At 33.4% G+C, this 25,569-nt stretch overlaps 1 protein-coding gene across 3 annotated transcripts in view; it reads left to right on the top strand.

Moving 5' to 3' along the window:
• LOC122631409 (neuroligin-4, Y-linked) overlaps window positions 1-24,615 on the top strand; it is a 189,093-nt gene extending 164,478 nt beyond the window's left edge. For 2 of the 3 annotated variants that reach the window (XM_043817069.1, XM_043817071.1), the window contains exons 2-11: window positions 7,413-7,571; window positions 9,513-9,710; window positions 10,873-10,988; window positions 14,828-15,060; window positions 16,214-16,426; window positions 16,928-17,066; window positions 20,235-20,398; window positions 20,633-20,751; window positions 21,490-21,620; window positions 21,814-24,615. In XM_043817069.1, the coding sequence (XP_043673004.1) occupies window positions 7,413-7,571; window positions 9,513-9,710; window positions 10,873-10,988; window positions 14,828-15,060; window positions 16,214-16,426; window positions 16,928-17,066; window positions 20,235-20,398; window positions 20,633-20,751; window positions 21,490-21,620; window positions 21,814-22,389 (2,048 nt within the window). In that variant the 3' untranslated portion in view covers window positions 22,390-24,615. The remainder of the gene's footprint in view (window positions 1-7,412; window positions 7,572-9,512; window positions 9,711-10,872; window positions 10,989-14,827; window positions 15,061-16,213; window positions 16,427-16,927; window positions 17,067-20,234; window positions 20,399-20,632; window positions 20,752-21,489; window positions 21,621-21,813) is intronic. The other variant, XM_043817070.1, reaches the window with a different exon arrangement.
• Window positions 24,616-25,569: the final 954 nt, after the last annotated feature.

Here is a 25,569-nt window from a genome sequence, read left to right as displayed (position 1 = left end):
ACAATTTTTTTTTTTTCCTTAACTTCAAAAAGAGAAAAAAGAAAGAAAGAAGAAAAGAAAAGAACCTATAGAAATCACAAAATATCAATTTGTCGTGAATACATCGAAAACGTACGCGTAGAAAAAAGTATGCGTTCATTATTCCACTTCATCGTTGTTTGCCGGCATCTCTACTGATTATATCGCAATCGGACTTTTAATTAGTTGATTGCAATGTCTCTCTCTTTTGGATAATACACGTCTCTCGTATCGCTTGGAATCCAGTGAGAAAATGCGATTATTCGGTTGCTTGCTAATTAATTCACGAATTAATTAATCATCTGAAACGACATCCAGCGTGTAGTAACTGTGAGCAAATACGCTTTGATAGGGAAAGCAATCTAAAGATAAAATATGCGCGATGATAATCAGCTACAATCTAAAGTATTATCAATAGAGACTGTAAACGCTCGAATTTGTTAGAATCTTCAAATGAAAAAAAAAAATTTACACGCGCAGACACATATGTATATATAAAATAATAAAATATTGAGATTATGTATCAATGGATCCAAAAATATGATATAGTACGATTGCGTCTGAGTTGCGATATCATACTACGTATAATTATCTTGTATTAGCCCAATATTTAAAAAAAAAAAGCCTTCTTTTATTCAGATATCCAATGTTACAAAAAATCCAGAAATATTATACACTACGTTTACGTTTAACAATAATATAGTACATACAATATTATATTACATCGAACGAATCTAAAGAAAAAAAATCCGATTCCTTTTTATTTTGATATCAAATAATACAAATTCCATCATTACGTATCGGCCAACCCAATAATAAATGAAACGAGATTACATGAAAAAGAAGGAAAGAAAAAGAGAAAAAGAGAAAGAGAGAGAGAGAGAGAGAGAGAGAGAGAGAAACATCGCAATTTTTCTCACACGTGTTACTCAAGCAATCAAAATAAATACATATACTCAATGTCTAGGCCATTACTGGTAGAAAAGTTTCCGACAAAAAGCCATTGTCCCTTTCCCATGGGGGATAACGTTTCTCCCTCTTTACCTTATCCCTATCTCTTGTCGATGGACGTCATTCGGCGGTCATCGATCAAGGACTCTCTCCGAGTTATCCCTTTTTTATTTTCTCCTTTTCTAACTTTCTTCAGCCCTGTTACTATCGAAAACCTTTACAGTTTTATGAGCAGAAAAACGATATCTGGATATGAGCAACGTGGACAAATTGATGAGGGTAAGAGAGAGGATAAGGTGAAGGGCGGGAAAGGGATCTGGTCGATTGCCAACGAAAAAGTCCTCCCTTCGGGCTAAATTTTTAATAATCTACTTCTTCTTTTTTCCTCGAAGGGCGAGGAGGAAGGAGAAAGTTTTCTTAAATAATAAAGACATTCTTTTTCTCCTAAAGTATATCCGACTTTCATCTTTCCTCTCTATTTCTTTTTTTCTTTCCTTTTATTTTATTCCGAATGGACATTAAAGAAATTGCGACGTCTCTTGATTTATTTATTTATCATGTTTATTATGTTTATTTATTATATATGTCTGTCTCTCTATCTATCTCTCTATCTTTCTTTCTTTCTTTCTTTCTTTCTTTCTTTCTTTCTTCCTTTCTTTCTTTTTTTCTTTTCAAATAATAAAAATTTCAATGATTAATCCAAAGGAAAACACCTGATAGTTGACAAGGCCATCGATGTCTCTTTCTTTTTCTCTCCTCTCTCTATCTTTCTTTTCTTTCCTTCTTTTTTACTCTTCGTTTCTTTGCTTCGTCGACAAATAAAAACTATTTACTTTTTGTCTGGTTGCTGGATCGATAAGAACGAAAAATCGTGCGAGTTATCTAAAGGAAAATCGTCGTAATACTTTTGTCCTTTTTCGTCTGTTTTCTTTCTTCTATTTTTTTCTTTTCTTCTTTTTTTTTTTTTATACGAAGGTTTTTTACAAGCGGTTTGTAGATCACGAAGGATAAATGAATTATCGTGAAGTAGATTTAAGGGCGAACTGCGATTATTAACGTCAACAGCTTCTGTTATCGAATTTAATAACTTGACGAAGGACTTATCGTTACGGATGAGGAGACGATACTAACAGCTGATATTAGAACGACAGAGGTAAAAGTTTTATTTGAGGCGAACAGATTCGTGTTCAAGGTCATCTGGTAGACCCGTATCATTCTTAATTGTAGGTGAAAGCTTTTCTTTCTTCTAACACGTTGTTCTTTCCTATTATTTCCTTCGTAAATAAATATATCATGTATTACTATCGTATTTCGTATATTGTGTGTACTCGTACGTATGTATGCGTGTATACGTGACTATATTTTATTTCATTATCTCATTATTCGTAAGCAAATATAGATATGTAATTAACTTGTAAGTTATTATACATACATATATATATATATATTCTTTTTATTTTTATTTTTTTCATATTTACCTATATACGGTATGTAATATTTAATTTAACAAACTAATAGACAAAAATTATATCTCTATCATCGGAATACTTTTTTTTTTCTTTCTCTCCATCTCTAATATTTAAATTAAATAATACACTTTTTCAATTCTTGTTTATTTTTTATTTTATTTTATTTTATTTTATTTTTTTATTTCTTTACTCTACGTTCTCTAAAATAATAATGAACATTCGCTGTTACCATGTTACCATGTATTATAAATCCATTGGAAAGTAAAAAAGAGAGAAAAACATAAAAATATTCGAAAGGCCAAACGAATTACTTTGTTTCTTTTTTTTTATTAAAATTAGACGAAACATACGTAATAATAAATAACCACGAAACTCGGAATTAAACGATCGATAACAATGAATATTTTCTCTTATTTTCTCTAATTATACGTTCGAGAGGAATTGAAATTAGATATGAAATGTGTATCACGACATCTCCTTTTTCGTAAAAAGGAAAGAACATATCGAAAGTAGGGTGATCTCGTTTATTTCGAGCCCCGAGCTTAATTCCTTTTCTCCTTTTTTTTTTATTTTTTTTTTATATCTTGTATATTGAAAAAAAAAGAAAAGAAAAGAAACAAAAAAAAAGAAAAGTATCTTCTTTTTTTTCTCTCTTCTTTTCTTCTTCCTCTCCCCCTACGGCTACGAGACACTCTTTTAATTAGCGCGTAAAAACCAAAGCGCGATACTTTTAATTGGAAACGGCGTGTATCAACTAAGCGGAAAAAAGTGCGACATTCGTTGTCGGTGCCCGCTAATGAAGGACTTCTATGCCTCGGCAGAGGACATTCATTAGGACCACCGGTCCCGTTAGTTTACCGACGGGAATTTAGCCAGTAATACTATCTCTCTCTCTCTCTCTCTCTCTCTCTCTCTCTCTCTCTCTCTCTCTCTCTCTCTCTCTGTCTGTCTCTCGCTCGCTCGCTCACTCTCACTCTCGTTCTCCTGCCTATCTATCTCTCCTATTCGCTCGCATCGTTCCTTTCCCTATCAAGGTAATAGAAGGTCATTAACTCAAATGTCATTAATCGGTCCACTTTGAAGGATCCACAATGTTCTTCTCGATCGCTGAGTTCAGCACGATATTTTTCAAAAATCCATTTAACGCGATAACGACCGACCGAAATCACGGATAACAGGGAGACCGCGTCGATCTTACGAATGGAATAAAACGAAAGGAAGGGAAAATATAGTCGAAAAGGAGAGAATATTTCTTTCGGCGAATAAATATACCGTAGAAGAGATATCGTTTACGTGGCGTTTGTAATTCTTTGATGAGAGATGAAAAAGGAAAGAGGGCGCGAGGAAAATGAGATGAGAAAGATGGAGATTAAGGGAAAAAAAAGAAAGAAATAAAACGGGAAAAAAAGAAAAGAAAAGAAAAGGAGAGAGAAGGAAAACAAAACGAAACAAAACAAAGGAAGAAATAACTTGCTGCAACTCTGGTAGCACCCTCTCCTTTTGCGGAATAAGTTGGGTCGGATCGGTCGTATCGGTCGATCGATCGATCCAAAGCAACTCGTTATTGACGCAATGAACGAATGCGGCGAGAAAATGAAAGAGAGAGAGAGAGAGAGAGAGAGAGAGAGAGAGGGTGCAAAGAGAGGGAAAGAAAATCGATCGACGCAGTCGTATTCCGTAGATATACAAGACTTAATGGATTAGCTGCATCCGGGCCGAAGCCAAGAACGTATACCATAGAATTGTGTATAGAAGAGAAAAAGAGAGAAAGAGAGAGATACAGTGGGAAAAAGAAAGAGGGAGAAATAAAGAGAGAGAGAAAGAGAAATAGAAAACGCATATACACAAATGCATTGAAGGACATACATACATATCTACATGCATACGTACATATACCTATTTCTTGTGTTCCTTATCCTACTGTAAGTAGTAAGTACGTGCATCGTACCTAACGATAAATGGACCGTGGTCAGAGAGCAAACTGGACCTTGGGGTTCTCTTTTCTGTAACCTCCCTCTCTGTAACCCACCTCTCCTAGTTTCTTTCATTCCCTCTAGAAACGCGTTACGGACATTTTCCATAGGACAGTTACCATTTCAATGCCCAAAGAATTCCGACGATAACAGGAGTTTAATTAACGACGTTAAATCTCGAAACTCAGACATCTTCATTATTGAGATATGTATTCGTCGAAATAGTTAAGATGGTTTCTATATCGAAAATATATATCATGGTTTTTTTTTACTTAACCCTCTTTCAAATAACTGATTTGTTTAATTTGGTTGCACGGTTATTCACCACGATAATATCGATGTAATAATTATTTGAATGGAAATTTATGATTTTGATAAGTTTGATTTTTGTCGATGGTAGTAAATTTCAACGAAAAGGACTTTTGTGGAAAGTGTCGGAATTGGTAGAGCGGGTACTAGTTCGCTATCTACCCTCTCTCCTTCTAAATTCTCTATTAAATTTATGCTGCTCGCATAGCTACTCACAAGTAGTATGTGCCGAATCAAGTAGACAAAGATAGAAAGGTAGAGAGAGAGAGAGGAGAGGGAGAGAGAGACCAAGAGACTGTTCGTGTTCCCTTAATTCGTTCAATCTCTCTTTTGCAAGAGTAATCGTGCAAGATTGGATGGCATTTGCGGATCATAAAGGTTTCAGGATAGACAATTATGATAAGAAAGTGGGACATGGGTTTTGTACTAGCAAGCTCGGCATCCTTACTTACCTTATCTAAAACCTTACGAGAGATGAAGACTATGCGAGTTAGGAAACATATTGACTTTAAAATTGATTAGATCGAATTATCGAATTTTTTTAATGAACGGGCTACGACACACACACACACATATATATATATTCCTTTTGTTATGTGAAATAATAATTAATATGCAAAGTGAAATTAATTTATAATATTCCAAACAAGAAGAATTAATATTTCATATATTATAATATATAAATACGTATATATACATATATATATATATATATATATATATATATATAGATAGATAGATATAGATATATAAAGAAAAATTAAATTAAATTGATATCGTTAAAGATCAAAAATTATTTTCTCGAATTACTCGACTCGTATTATATTTTCATTGTACGGAGAAAAAAGAAAAAGAGACTGTTCGCCATTCTCGTATAATTTTCTTTTCGATGCGAGATATGACACACGCCCGTTAATATCACACTACATACCATATGACAGAAAGTAACAAGTATGTACGTAGTCGTCGCATACTCACTTATAAATAATAAAAAGAGAATAAAATTACGTCGGGGACGTGTTCTGCAAAAAGAAAAAAATAAATAAAAGAGAAAAGAAAAACAAAAAAGAAAAAACAAAAAAGAAAAAGAAAGAAAAGAGACGTGTGTAGCGAATGAGTTAATAAATATATCGCCCGTACGTGATAACGTTTTATTATTTATATTATTATATCGTTTCTCATAGTAATAATAAAAATTATTTCATACGAAATTATAAATAAAAGCAAAGTAATAACATCTCCGCGACAAAGTTTCTCAAGCGAAACAACGTTTCTTTTGAAAAGAACGAATAAAAAATTCATTCATGCGATAACACGTAAGAGTTATCGAGTCACCCGGTACAGAACAGGATGACGTAAGAACATGTACCTGACTAATACATGCACAAAGCAACTCTATCCTTATACAACATGGTATACAGACTCCGAAAATATGAACAATCTAAGTCCGTGAATATTCGCATATGTATCTCGTGATCTGTCGGTCGGTGGTTGCTTTATGAATATGTAAAGTCCATTGGATCTCGTTGTCACGAACAAAATTGTTTACACTCTGCGTCAAATATTGACGTCAGTCTTGTAAATTTATTCGACAGCGAAATAATGTATCCCTCTCTCTCTCTCTTCTTCTCTCTCTCTCCTTCTCTCTCTCTCTCTTTCTTTCTCTCTCTCTCTCTCTCTCTCTCTCTCTCTCTCTCTCTCTCTCTCTCTCTCTCTCTCATAAAATAGAACAACGCCCTCGGATAAATGCAGACAAATTTTATTCTCGTCTAATGATCGTTAACCTTCTTAAAAATAAAATACAAAAGTTTTCGATATTGATTAACGTTTAATAACGCTCATATTGAACCGTCAGAATTTTCTTCTTTTTCTGTTTTATTTATTTACGTTTTTTTATTCCATTTCATTAGATTCCCGTCTTTTAATTAGCATTATCGATTGGTTATCATCATGTCCTCTTTTTTTTTCTTTCCATTCAATTAAGCCTTATTAAATTCTTATTTTAAAACTATTATTATTGTAAGAAACAATTTTCTTTTTTCATTAACTTCAATCTAATAATAATAATAATAATAATAATAATAATAATAATAATAATAATAATAATAATAATCTAAAAAATAAATTGAACATCCCTTACATACGCACGAATATTTTTCACGTATTAAACCGGAAATACGTGGTACGGCTTATTTTCGACGATTTCGATGAAACAAATACATAAAGAGAAAACTAATACGCGTCGCACATAACTAAACTAGTTTTATGCTTGGTATAAAATTGTCCTGTGACTTCGAGAAAATGCGGAGATTAAATAAAATGGAAACTTTCCGTCGACGGGAGACAAGCGTTCTAAAAGTAAACGGGGAATATTCTGTAGTTCGCATATATGCAAAGTATAATACATACATATTTATGTATAAAGGTGTTAAAAACAATATATACGAAATATCCTTTAGTACAGACGCGAGAAATCTAACTTATTAACTTTATTTCCTTTAACGTATAAGATAGAAAAATCGAGTACGATCGAAAAATTCCGAAGAAGATAAATTTATAGAGCGCCAAACCATCGAACGTCTATACATCGTATATATGTATTATACTTAGATACTTATATATATATATGTATGTATGTATATATGTATGTACTTACATCGATCGATCAAACGATAATTTTATCGTTCCACAGCCGGTGCGAGGGACGGTGGTGGAAGGAGATATCCTGTGATTGTGTTCGTGCATGGTGAAAGCTATGAGTGGAGCAGCGGCAATCCTTACGACGGCAGCGTCCTAGCAAGCTATGGTGGCGTTGTTGTAGTTACCATAAACTACAGACTAGGAATCCTTGGTAAGTGCTTATTATCCTTAGACGATGTAAGCATGATACGTGTTATACCTCTATGTACATACATATATTTCCTGATCGACCTTTTTTCTTTCCTATTTTTTTTTTTTTAAACGAGTGATAGAACATCCTCCGTTTTATCTCTTTGAGAACTACTCGATCTTCGATCCTTGAACGAGGAAACTAAGTTATAATGGCGGATATGCTATCCATCTTTATTTCAATATCGTTATCCTTATTTTATGGGATTACATAAACGATATACTATAGATACTTTTCGTACGAAATGATGTTAACTCGCAAGATGGTTGTTCGTTTTTTCACATTAAACGTTTTCCCAAGATATTTTTTAACGCATTTCTTTTCTTTCTTTTTTCTTTTTCTTTTCTTGCCTTCTCTTGTTGTTTTTTTTTTTTTTTAATTTCTACCATTGCAATTGAATTTCTTTCAAAAAGAAATCTTATTGTCTTGCTTCGAGCTTTTTGTTTCTATCCTTTTTGTTTCTTTGTTGTCTTCTTTTAATTTTTTTTTCTTCTTTTGTTTTCTTTCTCTTTTTTTTTATCGATTTACGAAAAAGTAACCAGCATTACATCGAAATGTTACAGCAAAGCAATAGTGAGAGAAGAGTTTGGAGAACTAGATATCCATCCTGCGTTTTCAACCATATATTGCAAGCTCGCTTAGCGGAAAACTTAAATTGAAAATTTAAGTGAGAAAGGTTCAGCAATTTTTCCATTCTAGCAAGAAGAATAGAAAAGAAGACAGTAACATGGCATGACAGATATGTCGCATGTGGAATAACAAATTGAATGTGACCTATTGCTTTTGCATTTGTGTGCGCTTCATATTTTTCTTTTTTCTTTCTTTCTTTGTTTCTTTGTTTGTTCCTTTCTTTCTTTCTTTCTTTCCTTCTTTGTTTCTTTTTTTAACTCATCTCTGTCTTTGTTTTCTATTCCATATTCTTTCTTTCTTTCTCTCTCTCTCTCTCTCTCTCTCTTATTCTGTTTTACATACAAAAACAATAGAACTTCACCTGTCAGCTAAAGAAAAAAGAAAGAAAGTAACAATAAAATTTCTTCTAATACCACTGTTCACTGTATGACTGATGTAAATAAAAAAAAAAGAAAAAAGAAAACAAGAAAAAGAGGGAGAGAGAGAGAGAGAGAGAGAGAGAGAGAGAGAGAGAGAGAGAGAGAGAAAATACCAAACTATCAGAATCCATCGTTCCATAAACTTGCAGCAAACGCAAACAGCCGACACTTGTTAAATTATTTCTCACTTCTAGCAACCCCGAAAGAAGCGAGAGCTGAATATAGCTGATAACTTATAAATTCTGAATAAGTGATCAAGCAAAAGCGTGTGTATTTTCGTTGAAACGTTACACGATCCGTGAGAAGCTGAAAAACGAGAATATGGAACCGTTATTGAACGAAACAATATTGAGATTCGATGCTTTCTTATATTTCTAGAAAAATTGCTAGAAAAGTTTTCCAGAAACTTATCGTGAAAATACGAATTTCCTTTAAATGTAACAATATTGTAGTAATAATAATAATAATAATAATAATAACAACAATAACAACAATAATAATAATAATAATAATAATAATAATGGCAATAATAATAATAATAATTATTATCATCATCATCATCATCGTCGTCGTCGTCGTCGTCGTCGTTCGAGCTCATAAGTATTTGACATATTTACATTGTCGTTCAATATATATTCGTCGACATTTGAATTAATTTCAACGCAATATCGTTTAACGGAACACATAATTTTGTGACAATTTGTGCGATGTTAAATCATACGGGTGATATGAGGAAAGGGTGAGGGATGAAGGGGTATAGAACAGAATGGTAGGGGGATAAAGAGGTTATTGAGGCACGTGAATACGCTTATACGAAGTGGACTAACCGTAAGCCGGTTTGTTTTGATTACAGGCTTTCTAAATGCCAACACAGATTCGCACTTACGGTCGCCGGCAAATTACGGGCTAATGGATCAAATCGCAGCGTTACATTGGGTACAAGAGAACATAGCCTATTTCGGAGGTGATCCTGGAAATGTGACGTTGGTCGGTCATGGTACCGGTGCAGCCTGCGTCAATTTCCTCATGACTAGTCAGGCCGTACCTGATGGTAAGTAGTAATCAACTGTTTTTCTTTTTTTTTTTATCATTATTATCATCAACACATCATCAGCAATCAGTCAATGTCCTTTATTTATTTTTCTCTTTGATCCTACGCTCGCACGATTTATCAAATCTATATCAGGCCTGTCGAGTTTTCATTTATTTCATTAATAATCACTCATAATCGATACCCACGGGTATCGTATCAATTAGGAAAATGTTATTATGAGTTATAATACTTATAATAGAACCGTCATCGTAATACGTATATTATTCATAATAGAATATATAATACATTATAGAATTAGAACATTATGATAGTACGATCGTACGATTGTATCCGAGATAGATGCATATGTGTCATTATTATTTCGATAACACCTCATAAAAATTTATTTTAAATCGTGTGACACGTAATACAAAGGACACAGTTACGATTAACTTATGATTCTTACGAGAGTATGAAAATCCTGGCCTTCTAATAATTATCCTTAAACGAGAAATCTCAAAATGTTAATGGCGTATCATCGATCGCAATTATTGTAATGGTGTTATGAATATTAGTGCCTCGGAGACTCGAATCGTCGAAGGCAACGAATATCGGTTAGCACGAATGCAATACGTATAATTAAAAGCACATGTATCTGTGCCATATATGACACGTATACGTGTGAACGAATCGATACTCTATCGGTATCATGCGTAAGCAATTCTCGTTAAAAACCGACGGATGGGCCATTAACAGACAATTTACTCTTACGATCTATACGAACTATGCGGTTTTCAACGTTCAACTATTCTCGAAGTGCTCGTTCTTAATCGACTTTATGCATTAACAAACATCGATACTGAAGAAAAAATTCAAATTAGAATACAATAAAAGTAACAAAAAAAAATGTTTTTTCTTTAATAACAATATTAAAATGAAAATCGTATATATATGCATGTGTATATATATTTATACATTTATATATCTGTATATGTGTGTATATACGTATTTATATATTGATATATATTTATATATATATATATATATATATATATATACATCATCTTTCTTTGATAATATTAATTTAATAATATCTCCGATAATATTCTACAAAATTTTATTTTACGTATCTGAACATTTATCCTTCTAAAAATATTTATAGTTCATTTTTTATACACAGGACTCCTTTTTCATCGCGGAGTTTTGATGTCAGGTAGCGCGCTCTCGCCTTGGGCGCTGGTAAGAGGGGCTGCTAATTACGCCATGCAAGTTGCCAAACATCTGAATTGCTCGTCGGTGAGTAGCTCTCGTTTGCATTGTTAATACACAAGAAAAGAAGGGAATTTTCTTTTTCCGTCCTTTTTCTCTTTTTTCTTTTTTTTTTTTAATATCGTGAGAAACAATTCTAACGATATGCTAGGTAGATATTAGCAATAGATATTCCACGGATTGAATTACCATAAATAAAAATAATCGTTGCACAATGTTTAATATTATCGTTAAATAATATAAAAGTCAAAACAATACTCATCAACGATATATTATATTTCATTAAACGACGATTAACGTTATAATTTCATTACTTCGTTATTTCATTATCATTGAATTCCCGAACAAACAAACGGAACGACTCTCATTAAGTAAATAAATCATAATTATTTCGAACGTGGAATTTCTTTTTCATTTTCAAAATTTCAATATACTTAACTAAATGTATTGATTATTTGTTAACAATTTAATACGTATAATTGAATAACGAAAGAATCTCTCTTTCTCTCTCTCTCTCTCTTTCCTTTGAGAATACGTACGAGTAAAAATTTGATAAATTTAATTTATTAACGAGAAAATATCTCTCAAAAATGGGTGAATATTGGGTAAGCAATAATGACATTTGAAAATTGAAGAATGCTGAATTAATTAAACCAGAAATTCGAGAGTCGAATGAGAAAACTGAAAATATCTGTATATTATATGTAATATATATCTGCATATATATATATATATATATATATATATATATATATATATATATACACATATAAGAGGTGTATAGAGAACGTAACTGAAATAGTTTGAATTAGTTGAGTAGACCGTGGTGACCCTTTCCTTACACGATCACGATCGGTGAAATTCAGTTAGTATCTGAACGCCACAGTGCCGATTGACTTTAATTCGAGTGTACGCAAATGAATTGCTTTAACGCCGTCTCGGTAATTGCCCCTGGAAATCCAGCTTGACGTAGACGGAGGTTTGCCGCAATCGAATGTCGGCGTAGTCCGCATTCGCACACGAAATTCTATCTCGATGACGATCTCCTCTCTCTCTCTCTCTCTCTCTCTCTCTCTCTCTCTCTCTCTCTCTCTCTCTCTCTCTCTCTACCTCTCTCTTTCTTTCTCTCTCCCTCTATGTATCTATCGCTTTCTCTATGTCCCTCTATCTCTTTTTCTATTTCGTAAAAATAGACTTCACCGAGATAAACCTTCAACAATTTAATAAATATTCAACTATTTTTTTGTCTAATCATCGAGTTTAGAAAACAAATAAGTGAACATTATTCTAATATATTTTAAAATATACGAATAGTAATGTTAATATATATATATGTGTGTGTTTGTGTTGACTTAAATTTTATACGTGTTCCTTTTAAATTTTATTAAAGTATACTTTTACAAAATAACACAGTCATTATTTAATGATTAATTAATCTATTTAAATTTATGTTATTCTATGTATATATATTTCTTTATATACATATATATATATATATATATATATATATATATATTAAATGTGAATATTGTTTTATTTAAAATTATTCTTTTACAATTCGAAAATAAATAATACTCGATAGCATATAGCATATATGAATAAAATTATCTAGATCATTTTACAATCTTTAATTAGTCCATTAAAAATATTATTCTGTATATATTTCCTTACATTATACAATACTTACGTTTAAATATTATTTTAATTCAAATTATACTCTAATTAGAGAATAATTAATCGACAACACGACGGATAGTACGAATACGAATTAAAAATATTTGAATCATTTTAAATCGTTTAAAATCGTTCTGATCGATAAATCGACTTGAAATAAGAATAAAAAAAAAAAAAAAAAGAAAAGAAAAGAAAAGAAAAGGAAAGGAAAAAGATTTTCATTTTCTCTCTATCCTTCTCTTTTCGTTAGTTTGCTAACCATACACGAGAGCAGAGATTTTGTTTTTTTTTTTGTTTTCTTTTTCCTTTTCTCCTTTTTTTATAAAGTTTCTCTCTGCGAAACGAAACGACCACTCGTTTATTTGAAAAATATCTCTCAACACGGTCATCACACTACGTATTACGTAGTCCGTTTCCTTCTCCGGTTTACAACTTTCACGTAGGAAAACGACCGAACTTTCTACACGCGAAAATTTCTCGAATTCGAAGGGGCAATATTTGCTAGCCTCGTCTCTTCAAAATTACACTAGCCTTACTTCTAGTATAGTTGTACGTATACCTTGTTGCTTCCTTACAAAGATTTACGAAGCCAAACCGTAACACTTGGTTTTCGAGTCTATCTGCTTTTTTTTTTCGTCGCCCTAATTTCAACATTTTTATTCCTCGATGAGCTCGTTCCCTTCTGCACACAGCGACACGGATTTACTACGTTCTAATCCGAACTCCTATAAGCTCGTCAGATCGTTAGAATCGTGAGAGATGTGTGGAGTAATTAATTGAAAAAAGGAAAGAGAGAAAAAAAAGCGAAAAAGAAAAGAAAATTATTTCAGCTATAATACCATTCTCCTTTCGTTTATCTTTATTACGGCATCGAACAAACTTGTAAAATAATTTAACTAAATACGAATTAAATACTCTCGTTCGTTTTTTTTTTTTCATTCGCTTTTCTTTCTTTCTTTTTTTTTTTTTTTTTTTTTTTTTAGATCAATCAAGACAATTTTTTGACGTAATACTACTTTCGTAAATATTTCTGTATGTATGTGAGTGCGTGTATGTAAGTATAATATTTATCACGATCTCGAGATAATCCTCTTGAAGATAATAAATATAATATTTTTCACGATCTCGAGATCAAAAAGATCGAGCAAGTTATTAGAAAATAATTGGAAATATATTTCATGGGATTGCTAGCACTATTTTTATTGCTCGATTGTAATGTCGTAATATACTATATTCTGAAGGGTGAATATATATCTATATCATTTCTCAACGATATTTTCATTCATTTTCAGCATTGTTGTTGCACTCCAAAAGGATCGATGATCACGAGCTCCAATAGAAAAAACGTAATCCCATTCCGGTTTTCCATTCCACCTGTATTGTATTTCTTTTCTATCACTTCTGTAATCGGAAATATCTACTCTTCCACCAACACCCTCATCAACCATTTCCCTCCCCCTCTGTCCAACTCGCATCTCATCGATATCACGTGTAATCGTACTTTCTGAGAGTAGGAAACATTTTTTTCTTCTTTTTTCTTTTTTTGCTTTTGTTAATCATTTTCGAAGACGTTTGACATCGCAATCTCATCGCAACTCTTTCAATTATTTTTTGAAATAACTCGATCGGATACAAATCGAGCATTTATATTTGTTATTTTTTAAAACGTACGATGACATTATAATGATATTATATTATATATATATATATGTGTGTGTGTACGTATATAGATATTATAAAAATATCGTCAGATAAATGACAGATAATTTTTTAATGATATATCTCAATTCAAACAAATTCGTATAAATCATAGAAGGACTCTTATCTATAGATACGTATTAATAAATATCCAATTCATAAACGCTAATGGAAAACTATATTTAATTAAATCTCATATTTGTTTCAAAAAATTATCTGCTGTAAATTGAATATTTTTTTCTTTTTCCTTTTCTTTCTCTTTTTTTTTTTTTTTTTTTTTTGTAAAAGTTTGCAACGGGTTTAAGCTCGTCCTACATTTCTTTTTTCTGCATCCGTCATCACGGAAAGTTGTTACTTTCTGGAGACAAACAAAAAAAAAGAGGAAAAAGAAAAAAGAAAAAAGAGATAGAGAGAGATTCTGAAAATTCCATGAAAAGAGATGTCCTTTTCGATCTGAAAAGTTGTCTAAAAAAGGGATATTCTCTCTCCGGCAGGTTGCTGGTGATCCACAAGCGCTGTTACGGTGTCTCAGGAACATACCGTTGAACACTTTGATATCGGTACCAGTGAAGGGTCTAGAATTTGCTCCAGCCTTCGGCCCAAGCATAGACGGCGTTGTCATCGATCCAGGAGATCCCGAGGATCAAGACTTCACATTGCAAGTGGATACGATCAACACGTTGAACAACATTTTATTGAGAAAGGACGTCGTAGCAAAGCTCTCAAGGTACTTTGTCTTACTTCGTTATTTCTTGTGCACTTGTGACATAAATCGAAAAGCAAATTCCCCAATCGATTTTCTTTTTTCTTATAATATTCATTCCCTTCTCTTTGTTTCTTATAGACGGACATTCCAAGTACAGATTGATTTTTATTGAAGATTTTTTATTAAATAAAATATAATAAGATTCTAAAGTTCTTAGAACGATATCAAAAGATCTAAAAGAAAAAACGTCTCGAAAAAGTTTCGAGAAACAATACTTGACTTTTAAAGATTTCATGACGATAAATTATTTCTACAATATAGCTATAACATTTGATCGATTCGATTAACTTTATAAGATATATCATTTTTTTATGAGAATTTAACGAATATGGAATACGAATGAATGAATAAGAAAAGAAAAGAAAACCAGGATGATACATTCGGCGTCGAAATTTCGTAGGAACAACGCTTGAAAGAGTTCTATTATTATTAAAAGGAAAGATTGTTAGATATGTAAATAAAACGAAAATAAGAGAACGAATACGAATCTGGTTTTTCCTTTAAAAACGTTACGAGAAATAATTGTACCGGAAACGTTACTTGGCAACCTTTGACTTTTACCTCATAATGCGAAGACACTCGTTAACGTCGCTGAATTGCCGCCTAAGTGGCTGCCGCATAAGGATGAATGTTAAATTATCGCGATGCAAAGTAGTACCTCTTCGCCATTCTCCTTTCTGAAGTGAGCTCGTTTCTTAATTTAGTCGTTTAACGAACGTAATCACGTTCAAAATGTACGAAATTCACTGGCTCCTATTTCCTTTCTTTTTTCCTTTTCTCTTTTTCTTTTCTTTTATTTTTTTGTGCGTTCATAATCCGACGACAAAAACGACGGCTTCGTATTTCGAGCTAATTAACACACTTTTATACACCTTTAATTATTATTAATGTTATTCTTTAGAAAATATCTCAAACGCGTCTACGCGCTTAATTTTTTGTATTTAAAAGTATCCTTGTGAATTAAACACCTTCGGTCATTAATAACGCTGCTTTAAAAGGAAAATGTATAAATAACATCATTTGTTATGTCCGTATATTCAAATATGCACACGTGCGCGTTTTATAATCAACAAGTAAAATATTTCTTCTCTTTTTTCCTTCTCATAATTTTTAGGTACGATCTAATGGTAGGTGTAGTACGATCCGAAGCATATTTTTCATTGACGGCGGACGACGCTCAATACGGTATTGAAGCCGACAGAAGAACGAAAATACTTCGTGAATTCGTACGGAATACTTACACGTATCATCAACCAGAAATTTTAGCTACGATTATTAACGAATACACGGATTGGGAGAGACCCGTCCAGCATCCCGTTAATATTAGGTACGTTAACGTTTGCTCCATTATTTTTATCTCTTAAAAACATGTGAAAAAATTACAATATACATTTACATACGATGTATGGAATGTATTAAATACTCCTGATGCGTTTACAAATTATTTCCATTTGTACATTATTCCACGATCCTGTAAATAGTGCTTTTCAACGAAATTTCCAAGAATCTTAAAGCAAGTATAAGTAATAAACTCAATCGTGTCGAAAAGTTTTCTATTATCGAATGAAACTTAAAGAAACGTTTCGTTCTCGATAGGACATGTTTCTTCGACCTTTTTAAAGTCTTCTCTTCCTTTCAACAAGTTTATTGCGTTCGATTTGTTGTCTATATCTACTATATACTCGTGTGAAACGTGCGTTTACTATCACGAAAACGAATTACTATTCAGGAGAAACGTATTTCCTAAATGAAATTTCTCATATACTTGTTCGTCGAGACAATTCGCATTTCTAATAAATTTACGAAAGCCGAATCATGAATTTTTCAGGGACGAGACACTAGAAGCTCTTGGCGACGCTAACACTGTCGCACCCGCTACGAGAACGGCGGATCTTCACAGCCAATCTCATCGAAACTCCTATCTCTATGTTTTCGACTATCAAACGAAATTCGGAGACTATCCTCAGGTAGATAAATCAAAATATTATCCAATTTCTGACATCTAAATTTATTTACTTCAACCCATCTAGAATTCAAATAGGAAGAATTATATTTTCGCTATATTTTTCCCTATTTCTCTTTTTTCTTTTTTTTTTAACTAATTCATTAATATATATCTAATTGTCCATTATCTTAATTAAACACTGAAAGATATCGAAAAAATAATTATATCGAAGTTATATCGACTCCTTTTTGATTAATCATATGTTATAACTTTGATAAAAGAAACGTATAATCTATATATCAAAAAATATATATATAGTTATACATGTATTTCTCGTAATAATAAAATTAAAAAAAAAATACGAGAAAGTAAATTACCAATAATTAACTCTTTTCAAATATTAAGCGTTTAACAAAGAAAATATCGATTAAATTAATACATAATAATTTCGTAAATATATAATTCGTAATTCGTATATATATACATATATATAGTACATATTCGTCCGCATAATTTTGCATTAATTTCCATTTTGTTTCATTCAGATCTCTCTTTCTCTCCCTCTTTTCTTTCTCACCCTCTCTCTTTATCTATCTATCCATCTTTCTCTTCCTTAACAATCGAAAGCCGACGAATACTTATCGGCCGTTATCGCACCTCCTTCCAACTTCTCATCCCCATCTTTTTCTTTCCTTTGTTGTACCAGCGTCGAGGAGCATGTTCCTCGCTTAAAAAGGGCTAGTGTCGACGATAACGAAGCGGGGACGTTGAACACCCATCTCTCCGACGTAGAGAAATACTAGGTGTCTGTGTGTATGTATATTTGTCTTTGTGCATGTATATATGCGTACACGCGCATGTATGTGTGTGTGCGTATGGCTCGCGAGCTAGCTCGAATTAGAAACGAACTGGCGGTGTAGCTACATAATTGAACGGAGCGAAGAGAATAAGCCCCGCTTCGAAAGTTTCGCTTTATTTACGAGACCGTGAGCCCGACGATGCTCGCTTTTGCAAGATTCTCCGATACCAGCTTCACGATGATTATTATTCCTCTTTCCCGGAATTTCCTTTCTTCCTGCATTTCATTTCTCCTATTCAAGGCCCACGAATATTCTCCACTTTGCTTCTTATCATCCCTTATAATCTATATACAGAGTTACCTTTATTTTAGTCCATATCCCGTTTAATATCGTTACTGTCGGCGACTCTGTCCGCGATAATTTGTCATCAAATCTGTCCTTGTTAAACGAAATCTTAAAGAAATAAGTTTATGATAAGGGGAAAGTACTTATGCGAAAGGTAATTCCAAATATCAATTAAAAGTAGAAAATAATAATACGTAAACGTCGACGTTGTCGTTAACGAGGATCGTTAATCTTCGATCTTAATTCACAACGAAGTTATTTAATTTTTCTTGACGCTTATTGTCTTATTTATTTACTTACTTATTTTTACACCTTTCCTGAGATTTTCTATGGGTACGACAAAATGTAACTTTAAAAAAATGGAATGTAATATAAAGATCAAATGGCACGGAGTTATAAGATAAAACCAATTTTAGTAGTCCCTACACTAGAGAATACGGTAAGGAGTTCCTAGACCAGAGAATAGAGTTAATCCTCGTGCTTTTTTCGATTAACATCGGACCGTCTCGTTCTACCTCGTAGAGTTCCATTTCTTGTAGACGCCATCTTGCTTTCAAGGAGAAGAGCGCTATCTAACGGTACTGCTTTGCATGAGAATAGCTTTGGCTGCTGTCCATTCCAACGTGGTGAACATCGTCGTTGTTCGTTACCTACAGTCGTATCGTCTTTTCTTCTTCTTCTTCTTCTTCGTCGTCCTCGTCGTAGTCGTTGTCATTGTCGTATCGGCGAAACATATCCAAAATGAAACCGTATTAACCTTCTCCTCTGCTTTTTCTCCTTTCGGTCTGAACAAGGACAACCTATCCCATCCAACCTCAAAACAGAAACCGTGTATTACCCGCAAACGATCCTAGGAACCTCCTTGCATCCTTTCACACAGCTCTTTCCTTGCATCCCGTTCTTCTTACTCTTCCTAACCAGTAATTGTTCGTCATTTGGTATTTTCCTTGCTTTCGCAAGAAAGTCTAACCTTCTCGAATACGAATGTCCTATTTTTATCGATGATATTTTCTTCTCTCTTTTTCTCTCTCTCTCTCTCTTTCCCTCTCTCTCTCTCTCTCTCTCTTCTTTCCCTTGTTATATTCTCTTCTTTACGCAAACTCCATTCCTCTTTCCTCTTCTACTTCAACCACCTTTCCCACTCCCTATACCCACTCACTATAAAAGAGTACATTTAATTATTTCTTCATTGCATTCAATTTTTCTTTCGTTCTTCTTAATCACTTTTTAAGAAATAATATAAAAAGAAGAAAAATATGTAGAAAAGTTTGGTATTTATCGTTTCTATCTTCTCTTTATAAGAGTACTTCATCCTCTTCTCTTTTGCCTACTCCTTCTTCTTTTCTTCTTCTTCTTCTTTTTTTCTTTTCTTCTTTTTCTTTTTTTTTCTTTTTTTCTTCCTCCTTCTTTCTTCTTCTTCTTCTTCTTCTTCTTCTTCTTCTTTTACGTTTTCCTTTTTCTTTTCGATATTAGACCTTGCAAGATGACAGCGATGATTGATCGACTCTGCGGTTTGGCAGACAAGCTCGGAAATATTCGCCGAAGTCTCGAATTAATTCCCGAACGAAGGATCGATAGCGATGCCAAAACGGTTTCCTGTGTGACACGTAACGCAAAAATATATTTAAAAAAAAAAATGAAGAAATATGATTCGAAGCACGATTCATTCATTGTTCATCTCTTTTACCAGTATAATCAACGATACTACATATGTATTACAAAAATTAATATTAAAGAATTTATGAATAATTTTCATTGCCATTGATTAATTGTTATTAAAAAAAAAACGAATTATCTGACAAAAGAAAATATGAATATGAATATTCAATGCGTAGATACTGAAAAAAAAGTTTATATGAAAAACCTTACAGATTCTCAGAAATTATTTTTTCTCGAAAGCATTTGAAAATGTTTCGGATAGGAGTGATCGTGACGCGTTACTACGTCGAAACTACGTTTAAGCTTTCCCATTAAACTTCGTGTACATACGTATTTTCGCCTTTCGTGGAAACATTTTAACGAGTTTTCACTTTTCCTTTTCGCAGAGACCGGGCTGTATCCATGGCGAAGAGCTGCCATATTTTTTTGGAGCACCGATAGTCGGGGGCTTGGCACACTGGCCGAAAAATTACACCAGAGCGGAAATCGCTCTATCCGAAAGTGTTATATTGTACCTGACGAATTTCGCGCGTACCGGGTATGTATATATGTACGTATGTATGTATGATGCATACACGTTTCAATGATATTCTTTACCTTTCTATCGATTTCTTCGTTCAAAACAAGACGAGCTCAAATCTTTCGATAAAACTCACTGAAAAAGAAAAAAAAAAGAAAAGAAAAAAAAAGAAAAAAGAAAAGAATTCCAATGCTTAGAAACTAAAAACTTGGAATATTCTTCGAGTTTAATTCGTATATTCATTTTACTCTATCACATTCGTAGTAATCCTAACGAGGGTACGCCCGATCCTGGTCCAATGGGTTCGAGACCCGAACGTACGAAGTTCAAGAACATCGATTGGACCGCCTACGAGGCGGTGCACAAGAAATATCTCAGTATAGGTAAGTTCGACTTTGCACAGAATCAGACCTCTTTTTTACGTTCCTTCTATTCCTAATATCTGCTCCTCTTCCGTTCAGTTTATTATTTCAAATACTTATATATTCAATCAAAACGATTACTTTGTATAGCTTCCCATTAGGATTGTACAACTATTTATAATTCCTCAGTAATTAAAGTAAAAATAAAACGTGAAGAATATTGTTGAAAAATACGCCGTCACGCGTTAACTGCAACTGTAAAACAATAAACCGTTTGTTTTCTACCATCCCATCTACCTCTCTCTCTCTCTCTTTCACTCGTTACTACACGCATTCCACGTTGTAGTAACATACGTTATTCCTACGTTCGCATTTGTCTTCCTCTTCCTCTCATTTTCCCAGTATACAAAGTCCTCACGCGAATAGGTCAAAGTTTCGAAGTTTGACGCTCGGCACACGCTCAGTGAACGTTGGCAACGAGTGCAGCACGAGATCGCTCAGCGACAATAATTAATTACCCCTGACGTTCGCATGAAAGCATTCTTCGCTTAAGAGGTAGAAAAGCCAAGTGAGTTCCAACTTTTTGGGGAACGAGGAAAAGCCCTGAATACATTCCGCATCAAGCGTTCTAATCGTTTTTCATAAAGAAATACTTTTCCTTAATTTTCGACCGTCCATCGTCGGATTCTTTGTTCTCCCTTTGTTCGGTGATCTACCTTTATATCTCTAGTTGCCCGAGTATAGTCGCTCGTGTTACAGAACTCAAGTCGAAGTTGAAGAACCACTACAGGGCGCACAGACTTTCTTTTTGGTTGAATCTCGTGCCTGATCTCCATAAGCCTGGTTCCGACGACGTTCCTAGGTCGCATCATCTTTTGGACGCGGAACAGGTAAATTGATACACATATTCTTACATCTATTACAACGTCCACTCTATAATCGAACGAATGATTTTCATCGGATTAGATATATTCGAAATTGCTCGATATGATTATGAGACTTGAAAATTCGTTTTATATATACAAAAAAAAATCATTTCTTTTATCATTCCCTATCGATAACGTAAAACTTTCGAAATTTCAGGTACCACCGAGATTCATTCAAAGGGTACCAACGACGGCACGTACGATGACATCGGAAGTGACGATCGTTGATAGGTCACTAAACGGTTCGACCGCAATACCGAGCGAATTAGCGGTCGAGAATTCGACCGATCAACCGGAAGACGGTTTTGCTGCTTACTCGACAGCACTTAGCGTGACGGTAGCGATCGGTTGTAGTCTTTTAATTCTGAACGTTTTGATATTCGCTGGGGTCTACTATCAACGTGACAAGAGCAATCAACACAGTTGTTCGAAAAAACGACAGGAGAATGGACAAATGCCAAACAATATATGCGGCGAGTTAGAAACGAAGACTGCCGAGAGACATCACATACAGCACATACCACCCCCCGAATTCGCAGATCTACAAAACAATAGTTGTCACGTACCGATGCCTCCACCACCCCCGAAAAACACGAAACCAGGCAAACCAACTCAAAATCTTATCATCAGTCCTAATCAATTGCAACAGGAAAGTTTAGCTATGTCGGCTGCGGGCACATTGAAGAAAGGACATAATCATCAGCAACAAATCATGGAGGAATTGAGGGTTTGACTCTAGGAGTTTCTACCTTACCGATACGTACCGCGACGGATCCATCCAACCAAGAACTCTCGATAAAACGGGCCTATCGGTTAGGAGGCTCGTACGCAACTGTACGCAAACTGTCGATCTCTTTCTCGGATTTTCCGATAAACAAAGAAAAAGAAATAGAGAGAGAGAGAGAGAGAGAGAGAGAGAGAGAGAGAGAGAAGAAAAAAAAAGCGGACGAAACCAAACGCGAGAGAACGTATCCGTCTTCGTCGTCCTCTCAATACGTCGAGTCGACGCCGATTATGCCAAAATAGCCAAAAAAAAAAAAAAGAACAAAAAGAAAAAGAAGAAAGAAAAAAATTGATAAACAAAAAACCGACTGTTTTTTACCTTTAACAAAAATTACCGACCAACTGCCGAGAATTCTTAGTATTCGATCGAAAAACTAATCTGCCATAATCCGTAGAGAAAAAGCCTCAATCGTTCGAGATTTTGACCTTTGGACCGAACACGTACGATACTTTACGTTTACGTAAACGTCCGATAAAACGTTGCCAGTTCAAAGCTCGAACTTCTCCCCCGACGATTGATATTTTTGTCAGTGCTGTTATTACTCGAATCACGGACTGGATAATGTTTTACGTAAATATATCGTTCCAACAGTCGCGCCTAGATTTTTAAATGGAGTGCGTATCCCGTCGCTTCGTTCTCTTAACGAGTCATTAAGCTCTGTACATAATTATCTCGCATCATGTAAAATGCGTTAAAATATACGCGGGATAAATCGGAGGTACGCGTATGCTGTGTATGAATCTGTAATGATGGATCTCGATAGAATAATGTTGGGCCTCGATGAAAGAGATCTACAAAATGGAGTCAACTTTAGATTATAGATAATCAATGAAAATAAAACTTTTCGTGTATATTAAAAGCAGCATATCTTACTATACGCGTTTCCGATATAATCCCATGTACATTGTACATAAATATTCATCATTTTGTTCACCGTTTCACATAAAATAGACTGACAATGGAGTTGCTCTTATTGAGTAACGTTGTACCAGAACGAATGAATTAAGCAAATATATATAAAAAAGAAGAAAGATATAACAAATCATCATTCTTGAGGAGAAAGCAAAATTGAACTGCCGTCATTCAAGATTATAGTTCGCGTTCCGGTCGTCTGCATTTAAATAAATAAATAAATAAATAAATAAATAAATAAATAAATAAAAACAAGAAAAAAAGAAAAGAAATAAAAAGGAAAAAAAAAAGAAAAAAAAGTTATCTCTTCGGTAGACAATGAACGTCCGCCATGTTGGATCGATCGGAATTGCCGACAGTACTGAAATCAATTTTCTCTCTATTGTACATGTCTTCTTTTATCCTTTTTTTCGTTCCTTCCTTTTTTTTCACACAAGAGACTATGCACACGGCGTACGATCGATATTCAAAAAACTAAACGACTAATTTATTATACGATTATTATTACCGGAACTAAAGATCGATCGTATAATAATAATAATAATAATAATAATAATAATAATAATAATAATAATAATAATAATAATAATAATAATAATAATAATATAATAATAATAATAATAATAATAATAATGATACTGCCAAAGGGGAGGAAAAAAAAGAAAAAATCACGGTAAATACTTTTAGAGAAAAGGAAAACGATAGGAAGCGTACTCTTATTAGCGAATAATTAGGTATTTAATTACGAAGACCGAGGAATGAATCGGCGTTAACTGATCACCGTGACTACGAAGAACGCGTATCATTGTTAATGTAAGAAAATAGAAAGAATTTACCAAGGGCAAAGGAGACAATAGGTCATGTCCTGTCTTTTGCCGGTGCAACGAGTCGATAATATCTTCTCTTTTTTTCTTTTTTATTTTTCTTGCGCACTTCGAAACAATATTGTAAATAATTACGTAAGAATACGTTCTTAGCGATTCGTTATATAACGTTGACGATGTAACAGTGACAAAAGAAAAATAAAATAAAAGAAAAAAAAGAAGAGAAAATGACGACAAGAAAAAAAGAGAGAGAGAAAAAAAAATGTTTAAAATAAAAAGGGGACTATCGAAATGTCGATTCGAATTTGCCGCGTCATGATATAAAATGAGACTAGGTCGTAGCACGTGACCAGGAACAAAACGCTGGCGGTAATTTTAAATTTGTATATAATTGATATTATACATACAATAAAGTACGTAAACGATTACCATCATCAAATCGACGAATCATAATAAGATCATCGTTTCGCCGATTTTAACCGGCATATCTCCTTAATTTGCGTTTGTAATTTAATCTCGTTAATATTTTAACATCGTTTCACAGAAATAAAATAGACGAGATTTTGTTTATAGATAAAGTGCAAGTGATATATATGTATACATATATATATATATATATATATATATATATATACACATGTTCTTAACTACATCAAAACCCATAGATAAAGTACGACAATTTCTTTTTCTTTTTTGTTTTTAATTTTCTTTTTTCTCCTCGTGTTTTATTCTTTTTATTTTCTTTTTGTCATCTCTTTCCTTTATTTCTCTTTCTCCCCCTCCCCAACAAACTTTTTCAACGCGCCAGATCTTGCAAAAAATATAAATAAATCTCTTTTAATTTCATGAAATACATATATTGATTTTATACATTCCCATATATCTATAAAATAATTGCGATCATTGTAATTGGAATTGCAAGAAAAAAGAAAAAGAACGAGGACGTGAATATGTGAGGTAAGTGATTGAATTATATCCTTGGCGAACACAAATCTTTATTCGTTCGTTTGAAGCTTCACTATTTTAATAATAGGCGCGCGACATACAGTTATGACAAATTTGCAAAAATTCTCTTGAACCGCCCTCTCTCTTCGAACTAATACATACGGGAATTGCGTCTAAGACAATAGTACAAAAAGATCGATCATTATTATTTCTTGTTTTTTGGTTTTTTGTTTTGTTTTGTTTATTTTTTTTCTTTTTTTCCTTTCGGTTTTTATCTTTTCTCGTATTCGTCGTAGAGAAAGAGACGAACTCTGCTCACGGAGATTCCTTTTCGTTTTTGAAAAATTTATCCATGCACGTTCGACGATTTTAACCATTTTCCCAACAAATATTTTCCTGGCAGCATATAAGGAGTCGAAAGAAACGAAATTAACGAATTTAAAAAAAG

Source organism: Vespula pensylvanica, chromosome 8 (genome assembly GCF_014466175.1).
Source record: "Vespula pensylvanica isolate Volc-1 chromosome 8, ASM1446617v1, whole genome shotgun sequence".
Classification (NCBI taxonomy): Eukaryota; Metazoa; Arthropoda; class Insecta; order Hymenoptera; family Vespidae; genus Vespula; species Vespula pensylvanica.
Note: the sequence above shows the minus strand (reverse complement) of the source record. Positions and strands in the feature narration are given on the sequence as shown.